This window comes from Diplotaxodon limnothrissa, linkage group LG23 (genome assembly GCF_057381915.1).
Source record: "Diplotaxodon limnothrissa isolate DT_005_m linkage group LG23, D_limnothrissa_male_GT1.1, whole genome shotgun sequence".
NCBI lineage: Eukaryota > Metazoa > Chordata > Actinopteri > Cichliformes > Cichlidae > Diplotaxodon > Diplotaxodon limnothrissa.
Genome location: NC_140617.1, coordinates 3,289,073 through 3,298,960, shown reverse-complemented (window position 1 = coordinate 3,298,960; position 9,888 = coordinate 3,289,073). Strand labels below are relative to the sequence as shown.

At 42.2% G+C, this 9,888-nt stretch overlaps 1 protein-coding gene across 1 annotated transcript; it reads left to right on the top strand.

Annotated features, from left to right (window-relative positions):
* Nucleotides 1-413: 413 nt before the first annotated feature.
* foxd2 (forkhead box D2) lies at nucleotides 414-2,685 on the top strand. The gene is made up of 2 exons (XM_085347588.1): nucleotides 414-677; nucleotides 774-2,685. Exon 2 carries the CDS (start codon nucleotides 872-874, stop codon nucleotides 1,973-1,975), a length of 1,104 nt encoding a protein of 367 aa, XP_085203714.1. The 5' UTR covers nucleotides 414-677; nucleotides 774-871; the 3' UTR covers nucleotides 1,976-2,685.
* The last annotated feature ends 7,203 nt before the right edge of the window (nucleotides 2,686-9,888 follow it).

Below are 9,888 nucleotides of genomic sequence, written 5' to 3'. Positions count from 1 at the left end.
TCCAGGTATGAAACTTTTTTCTTTCTTTTTTTAAAGTGAATAAGAAGCTACCAGTAAGACAGTTTTTCACTTTTAACACATACATTCACATACCTATTTCTTATATTCTTTTCCCTCTGATAAAGCATAAAATATGCACAGAATATTTGAGATCTTCGCACTTGGAGGTCTTAAAATATGTACATATACAAGGGAACAACTGATGTCGTTTCAACCTGTGTAGACTTGAGTGCTTCTGTTATTAGTATAACATTTTAACATATGATATAATATTCAAGAGCAAATGCAAATATTGTTTTTTGCTGGATAATTTCGTCCAGTTCCTGGTAACAGTGACTCAAAGACCACGTGATCAGCGTGGCCCTATAAATACCTTTTGAGCACTAAGGAGGATAGTGTGACAGTCTGGCTGGATACCTACCCAATCTTGTGCGTAAAAGCTTTTTTGAAAAGACATTTGGATGCCCCGAAGTAGGTTTTTGAACAATAAGAATAAGCTTGAAGTGATCACAGACGGAAACCATCGTGTCTGAGGAAAACACGACTTCTTATCGGTGCAAGATCGTTGATCTTTGACTCTATTTTTTTACGCGTGACTCCCAGAAGTTTTCTCGATGAGAGCGTCGCACGGCCCCGCTTGACCAGACTCGGACTCCGAGGACACGCCAAATCCACAGGTCAAAGAGTTATTTGTCTTTTTCAATTTTAGCCATGTGTGATTTCGGTAGTTGGAGATAAAGCTGCAATAAAACCCTTGTGTGGTTGTAAGGCAGAGAGGAAGGGTGTGTGCGCGCTCTCGCTCTGTAGCCTCACCGGACGAGAGCAGGAGGAAATCTGGGAGAGAGGAGGAAGACAAGCGGCAACTCCAAGGATGACTTTAGGGACGGATATGTCCGACAGCTCTGCATTGTCCGAGGATGTGGACATCGATGTGGTTGGTGGTGACATATCGGTTGGAAAAGACGGAAAGTACATCCACCATGACTTCAACTTCGACAATGACTCGGACGATAATTACTCCCAGAACACGGCCGAGAGGGTTGCCTCTCCAGGGCTCAGCAGCTCTGACTGCCCGTCAGATCAGGTCGGGTCCAATGCAGAGACCGGGACTGCGATTGGGGACAAACCCAGAAAAAGTGCACTTGTGAAACCACCGTACTCTTACATCGCTCTGATCACCATGGCCATCCTGCAGAGCCCCAAGAAACGTCTCACTCTGAGTGAGATCTGCGAGTTTATTAGCAATAGATTTCCCTATTACCGGGAAAAATTCCCTGCGTGGCAAAACTCCATTCGTCACAACCTTTCCCTTAACGACTGCTTTGTGAAAATCCCACGGGAGCCCGGCAACCCCGGGAAGGGCAACTACTGGACTCTCGACCCGGATTCCGCAGACATGTTCGACAACGGGAGCTTCTTGCGCAGGCGGAAGCGCTTCAAGAGGCACCAAAATAATGATATCCTCAGGGACTCCGGTGGCTTTCTACCAGGATTTGGATATGCGCCGTATGGATACAACTATGGACTTCAGCTGCAGAACTTCCACGCAGCCCACAACCCTTACCACCCACACCACACAGGTGGTTCCTTCCCGTTCCCTAACGCCCCCTGCACCTTGCCCTCATCAGCCTCCATATTCCCCGCGCCGCATCATCTGCCCTCCCTTTTAGGGACCGATTTAAGAAAGCCTTTTTATCCTCAGCTAAGCCCCTCTCTGCCACCCCTCAAGACGGACTCCAGCGCCCCGAGTCGACCTTCGTTCTCCATTGATAATATCATTGGTGCAGCCAACTCCACCGCTTCTTCCTACAGCGCACAGCCGGGAAGCCAGGCTCAGATTCTGGCCATGCTGACCCCAGCACTGGCCTCTGCCTCAAGTCATTTGAACTTAGCACAGGAGAGCATATTACAACCTGGGCCGCAGAGTCAAACTTTTTCCAGTAAAACCCCGAATATGAACACTTGCCCTTTTTAAGAAATAGGAGAAAAAGAAAAGACTGCCAGAATGCCCTCTGAATATTTTTCATGAAAAAAAATCAATTGTGGCGTCGTCCTCTGTGAAGGTAGGGTAAACATTCTTCGGGAAGTAAGAATGTTTCTTGTTCTCCCAGTTTCTTAACAGTGTACGAGGAGAGACAGGTTTATTTATAGGGTGTAAATATGTGTATAATATTGAGAGACAAAAGCAAGAGAAACTCGGAGAGGGAGCTTTTTAAATAATGCTGGCCTGCAGTGTGGCGTGTGGCCTTCAATTGTCAGTGGAGGGGAAAAAAGGAGTCTGTTATTTTAACATAAGTTAAATTTGTCCTAAGTGGTTACGGGGGATTATTTTTGATTTTTTTTTCCAAAATACAATTGAGAATTTTATTCTGATTTATATTGTTTTTTATTTTGTGTCTATAGAAAAAGTGGCACTGTTGTTGAGATATGCTGACAAGAGACTGTAAACTCAGGTTTTTACTTAGAAAGCACACGGAGACAAAGGGGTGTTTCTGAAATTTAAAAAAATAACACTACAATTTTTCCACTATCACTCCCCCTGAATCTTCTCTACATGGTAAATTTGTGACAATATCATTTCATGTTGTCAGTGGACCCTTAGGCTATGTGACTTTTGGTATTAAAGAGCGTATTACCTCTCTCAACCTTTTAATTGTTCGTTCCTACCTATTCGCAATTTAATCTGTGAAGCATACAGTATGTCATGTGTTGCCAATAGAAAAACACCTAAATGTTCATAGGTCATTTTTGTTGTAATGACAAGAATAATAAATGTTTGTGACTTAAAGAAATGTTTTTTTTATTGCATGGGAAGATGACCTTCAAGCAGACTCGACGCCATAGACTGAACAATAACGAATTGCATTCATGTTATATTTGCAACAATTTTTTAAACTGAAAACTAAATGTCGTAGATTTCATTGCATTTAAGCTACTTTTATTTATTTATTTATAATGACACTTACAGTCCATATCCTGCCCACCTGAATAACCCACAGTTTTAACGATGTTTGTATCAGTCGTTCAATTCCTAAATGTGACTAATTCAGGTGTTGATTTGACCAATTAAACCAATTTGGCGTCCTGGGCATGCAGTCCGCTAAATTAAGACTAATTTAAGCTGTGAGAAACGAAACCCACAAAATTCGGTTTTAAATGTTTCAAACACGGCTCGACGTTTATAACACTCACGAATATCACGCAACAGTGGGCATGCATTCCCCTTGTGTGGCTCTTGCTCGCTTGTAAAGGACCATTTTCTAGCGAGTTACAAAGGCTTTAAATGAATGGGAACATTAGCGGGCCTCGGCGGTCTGTAATTGAAAGTGAACAAGGATATACCCACGGTCTTTTGGGCTTTCGTTGCTAATTTGTAGCAGCATTTTTCACCAGGCTCCTAATCCACCATAATGCGGCTTTTTGGCCGTTTGTTGATGTTGTCAGTGTGGACCCCTGGCCCAGGGGAGTGAATGTGCGCACAGCGAGCGGTCCCCTGTGAGACCAGCCACATGCATTTGGACCCTGAAAAGCAATCTTCTCAAAAGGCCCTCGGTTTGCTCGGCTTTCATGTCATCTGTGTTGTCTCGGGATACGTTCAAAAGAAACAGTGGGACAAGTCCGGCTACAGAAAACAGGCCTATTGGTCTTTTTCAGAGTTGTTGGAGCACATGTTTCCAGACAGAAGCTGGTGTAAAGCCTCTTTTATTTACCAGATCTGTGCGCAAATGGTTAAATTAGTTTGTGGGTGTTTTGACAGATGATTATTAAGGATGAAGGGTGGGAGGGCTGACTCCTGTGTTTTCCCCTCAGCACAGCTCACTGAAAGTCTTTGAAACGAAAACCAACACATGACTACTTTCTTTACTCAGAAGCAGCCTTTATTTCATTTATATTTCTTCTCCTCTCCTTGTTAGCTAAAATTGGACAACTAATAAAAGTCGCATACAGCTTTTGGGAAATCATTATGATTAGCGCCTCTCCCGGTATATCCACAGTGTTAATTGATATCCTCTATGTATAATTTGCAGAGTAAATGAGGTGGAAAAAACATTAGCGCACTATTGAGAGTTTTCTCCGCACGCCCACGCTGATAGGGAGTCATTATGCGCCGCATCAGACCATTAAAATCCACATCAAGCGTGTGCAGAGGTGGTTAAACGGTTAAATAACGACAGGAACGAAAACGAAGCCAATAAAAATCGCGAGACTTTTAATGCAAGCTACAGATCCGCCACGGGGAGGTTCATGCAGAGGGAAAGAGCTTTGAAAACGGACCATTTGAGACTGAACTAATTTGTATGGATTTTCAGCTCGAATGCGCACTGACCATCCAAGCTCCATCTCTGCTGTAAGATTAAAGGCTTGTGACCAGAATAGAAGTGGAACTTGCTCTTCCTCAAACCACTGCGAGCAACGAGCACAAACAAAGATATCAGGTGCGCATCTTTAAAAACACTCTTTAATTTGTCATGCAAGTCCCACGCAGCATGTAATCACTGCATGCACACTGATAACTTAATGCTTCATAAAGTTCTTTGGCGCTGTTGTCACTCCGAGACCACCCGTGCTTTCAGCACCAGACTGCGACTTGATCCCGACACCACAACGACATTCGTCATTTTCGTGACGTTTTCCCTCAAACGAAATAACTGAGTGCTATGTGAAGTGACAGCCAAATGACTCAACAGTCACCATAAACACATTTTAGTTTTCGGGGCAATTCCAGTCTCTTTCTAACCGCTTCCATATGCCCCTGCTTGGGCGTATAAGCAGCCTTAAACCCGCTAAAATTTATTTATAGGCTTTAGATGTCAACATACATTTAGAACTATTTTCATTTCATTCTAAATATTTGTTCCCTTTAGGCTCTTCAAGTCCTCGGGAAAAATAAAGAGCTAGGTCATATAGTAATAATAATAATAATAATAATAATAATAATAATAATAATAATAATAATAATAATAATAATAATAATAATAAATTATATGGTAACCAGGATTATGATGATGATGATAATGATGATTATTATTAATGTTTTTCAGTACACACTATATGACCCCAGAGGATTAAATAAAATCGTTTTACTTAAATATCTCACAGCCCTGCCAATAACGTCATGCCCCCGATCGATGCATCGTTCACCGCTGCATCTTGAAGGACGTAAGGACAGAGTGCGCTGACAGTACAAGGACACCATGAGTGTGTGTGTGATTTTTCTGCGGGATGTGTGACTGCGTACGATAATCAAGGTCAAGTTCCTGATTTCGGGGTGTTAAGAGAATAGTCACGTTTACTCATATATAATATAATATAATATAATATAATATAATATAATATAATATAATATAATATAATATAATATAATATAATATAAAGATGCCAATATGTAGGATGAGAATACCCGCCTCCTGTAGCCTTAAAGGCACAAAAGCTGGCTTCCTATTTTAAAAGATTCATCTATAAGCTTTAAAATCCGTCAACTTTGTTCTATGATACAAACAGATTCCTCTGATGAGAGAAATCAGATTCCTCCTTAACCTCCGCTGGTTATGCTCCTACAGGCCTGCCTGGATACATAATTATAAAACCTGCTGCTGCACAGTTGGGATAACTCTGGAGTGTGCTAATAATAAAAACAAACCATTCTCGTTATACTGGTGGGGACATTCTGGACACACACACATAGACAGAGACACTCCACGTTGTTTCCCCTCGACTTGTGAAAGCACTGGTGAGGCTTCCTTCCTTCATTTTTATGCACTTTCCCCCCAGATACTTTCACTTGTATACATGACCATTTCTTGTCCCATAGAGATCACCCTCTCCACGTCCCTTGTGTTTTTATGTGCGTGCAGGCGAGCCTCCCTTTCTCGCCCCCGCACAGGAATGTTGGCTCGGTCTGCGGCTCCCCGGCCTGGAGGAGAGGCGATCCGCGGCCCTATATCTGCACCGCCGCAATAAATCACAGCCTCCCCTCGCTGCACCCAGCCTCCCTCCAGCCTCCGTGTTTTTGCAACAGACAGAGGAATCCTTCGCTTAATTAATTTAGAATGTGTAAACAAAGCGAGGACAGTGAACTCCCCATCATCTCTGGAAACACAATATTAACTTTGGAAGATCTTCGCCCTGCCGACTCGACAGACTAAAAGAACACCTGCTGCAGAAAATAAAGACGATGGCCTGCCTGGTCTATGCACACACACGCTTTATCGGGGCAGGGGTATTAATGACTGAAGATAGTATTACTGCGCAAGGATCACCAGAATATGATATCAGGTAAGGCTACTGCACCCGTCATTCTAGCCTGTTTAAGAAGAGTGGGGATCGTATAAAGTCTGGTTCGTGTTTACTGGATTTAAAAAAAAGTTTTTTTTATTGGTCATTTTTAATTTGTCATATTTTACGATCCACGTGGATAAAATAAAGCTTTGGGAAGTGCCCGTGACTAATAAATGTGTCGCCTGTGCGCAAATTGGTATACATTCTTTTAATGGCCACACACGTGGACTTAGGGGTACATCTGCTTTGCACGCCACTGAAGGCCTGCGCGTACGCGATCCCGTGACTGTTCACACATCTGTCTCTGGAAGCAGTTTAAAGAAATGGCACAATGCGCAACACATAGTTGCGCATATCAGCAAAATTTAGAAAAACAAAAACACTACAGTGACAGATCATGTAGCACACGGAGAGCACTTATAGGAGAAAATACAGTTTGTTTTCTACATAAACAATGTCTAAGTTATTTTAAAGTTTCTGTTTTTTTTATTTTAGCTGTTTGTATTCGTGTATTGGTTCCGTTTTTAATTGAATTTACGCTCTTATTCTATCACACAAGTAGGGATTTCTGAAAAATGATTGGTGAGCGACAGTTTTTGGGACCTGAGCACTTGATCCTCATCCTCAGGTTGAAGTGTCATGTGAGTGTGTCGTATCCTCCCTTAGAATCCCCCCAGAACTATTGATCTGAAAGCATTGCACACTCACTTTCGATGCATTTAGGGCTACATCGAAAAGGGACCTAACGAGTGCCTTGTAAGGCCCTCAGGTAGTCCTCGGACCTTATGTTTGGCACTCGGTTTCTCCTCCCGCAGTCCGTCTCCCCGGTTTGGCTTAGCCGCACTAACGGAAAGGCGACAGTGCAACACTTTTCTCTATCGCTTTGACAGAGAGGCGCAGCTGCTGCCCGTCGCTCTTGCACACTGAGCGGTGTCACTGCGGGCGCTTTTACTGGCTTCTTCCAGTTGACCTTTGATGCCAGCGCGTTAGACTCACAGCAAGGATCTACTGCGATTAATGGCTGCGACCCACTTATCAAAGCCTATAATTATTGATTTAGGATATATTCTCCGAGCAGATAAAGCGTTTAATTTAACCCCCATAGAACAAACAGCGGGAAAAAGCATTATGTTGCTATTGTTTTAATTAAATCGGGTTGTTGACAAAAGTGTGGATGTTAAACCTTCAGATTTGCCCTTTCGTGTATTTAATATGAATTAAACCGTTATTATCAGCGAGCCACTTATAACAAACATTCATATTTAAATACACAAATCTTTCTTCTAATGAAGGAACTGATCCCAGTTCTTTTAAGCGAGGACAAATTATGCACACGTGTACTCCCGCCAGTCTACTGTAGGCCAGCTTCAGCGTGTTTGGTTGTTAATTGATCACAGGGCTGGTGGGTTTCAAGAGCATAATGATTATACTTCAAACTTGGTTGCAAGTGTATTTCTCACCAAAATGTGAACACGAACTTTTTGTTTAATCTGACGTCTATTTTTATTTTCCAGCGTGAATGTGTGTTTTCAAAAGTCGTCGAAAACCTCGTGATAAAATTCAAGTTTACTATCCAGAGTGAAATGCGATCACGCTGAGGTCGTGGGGCCAAACTTTTTAAGACTAATGTTTATTTAGAGAAGTGAGCGCTGTCTATGGGACTCCCCGTCCTCCCAGAATGCTGCACTAATGTCTTTACCAGGCCCGACTGGACCACCAGCAAGAGCGCATGCAGCTCTGTGCAGTCTGTAGCCTCTTGTGGCCTTTTCAAACACGACCACATTCAGCACAAGATACCGTGCAAGCACGTCCCCCTGGCCCAGGTTTGCTGTCTTTTAAACTCGTAACGTGTACTACTGCAAGCAGCAAAGATAATCCTTTCCACTGAGTCTTAAGCTCCTATTTATTTTTTTAATCTAACAATAATATTGAATCGGATTTTTTAAGCTGTTTTAGACTACCAATCTTTTAAAATCTCCCTTCTAATAAAAATATCGAGGAGGGATTCAGAAGCCTTCCTTGTTCGGTTTGCTCAACAAGCGAAACGAAACGTTGCCGTTTCCGACTCACTGGAAGAAGAAAGAAGTTTGATCACGAAGTGTAAAAACGGACATACTTGCAGCACATTTTCCCCAGCGCTTGGAGAGCAGCAGCAGCAGCAGCAACAGCAGCGTGTTTTCTTACAGTTTGTAAAATTGAATTAGATATGGTGGGGAATCTGACCTCTCTCCAGACCGGCATACTTTTCACCCCTCAGGTTTTAGTGCTCCGTGGGTATTTTTGTTTTCTCAGCTGGACCTGCTATCAGACATTGTGTCCACGCTGTCCATTTATTTCTATCTTTACAATCTCTCTGTGCTGACCCACCAGAACACCCCACCACCCCCACTACCTCCCCAACACCCTAAGGTCCCCCAACACCTAACTTTCTCCTCCTCGGAACAGCTCACAGTCAGCCACCAGCGTTGATCTGAGAAGCAGACTTGACAAGGATAAGGCACACAGGGAGCCCTGCAGCCCATGAGCATGCGCATTGTGCACACATTTCACCCAGCGGAAAGCGCTTGTATACACAGAGGAAATCACATGTGGACAGGAACGACTGTCAAATGACACTGTTAATCTCATGGGCCACTTTTTTTTTCCTGGATAGACTTGCTCTAATGGACAGGGGCTGTTTTCTTTTTTATAAAATTCAATTTCTGTGCAAAATATGCTCTGTGACTTAATTTGAGTCCATGCTTAATAAAAGGGACTGTTTTTAAAAACTTTATGGTTAGGATTTGTGTGGTTCATTTTAAATTTAAAGTGGTTGGCCAAGTCTAAAGGCCAGGTGAGGGTGCTTTCGAAAAGAAAAGTTTTTATTTATTTATCAATCTCATAAGTCATCAATATGTCTATGCCTGCAGCTGCTCAAGGGAAAACGTTTATAAACAGATAGGTAGATATATCGATCTGTTTGCTATATGTTTATGTATGATTGAAAAATAATATATATATATAGGTGGTTATTGTTAGTGTTTGTGTCTGAAGAGTTTTGCTGTGGATACAGTTTCTATGTGAGTTATTGGCTGAAAGTGCTGTACAATTGCACACAATATAGGCCCATATGATTCTTCAGCACATAAGAGCCCTGAGGAGCCACAACATCAGTTATAGAGTCAGCAGCAACATAGCCTGCGAGCAGCCACTTCAGTGGAGAGGCAGAGTGTACAGTAAGAATTACAAGACTGAAAGACGTGGATAAAGAGAGATTAAAAAAAAAAAAAACCATGGTTACAACATTGTGCTTAAACAGTTAAATTATTTTGTCCCATCTGGTAGAGCTGAGGTTTTTTATTTGCAAAAAGAAACAACGCAGGAGGATCCCATTGTCTGATTTGCAGGGAGTTTAGGGCTTTATTGAAGACACAATAAGTTAAAACAAGAAAATACTGCATAAATATGCATACATGGACTCATGTTTCTTCTTATTAAATGATAAGTAAAGTAAAGCCAGCGTATCTGTGGTTTTATATTGGTTTGAAATGTCATTTTTAGCGGTATAGTTCATCTATGCATGCAGGTAGACAAAAAAACAACACAGTATGAGCCTAACAAAGGTATGAC

Coding starts and splice junctions, on each gene's coding strand:
- foxd2 (XM_085347588.1), top strand. CDS start 872: ATGACTTTAGGGACGGATATGTCCGACAGCTCTGCATTGTCCGAGGAT.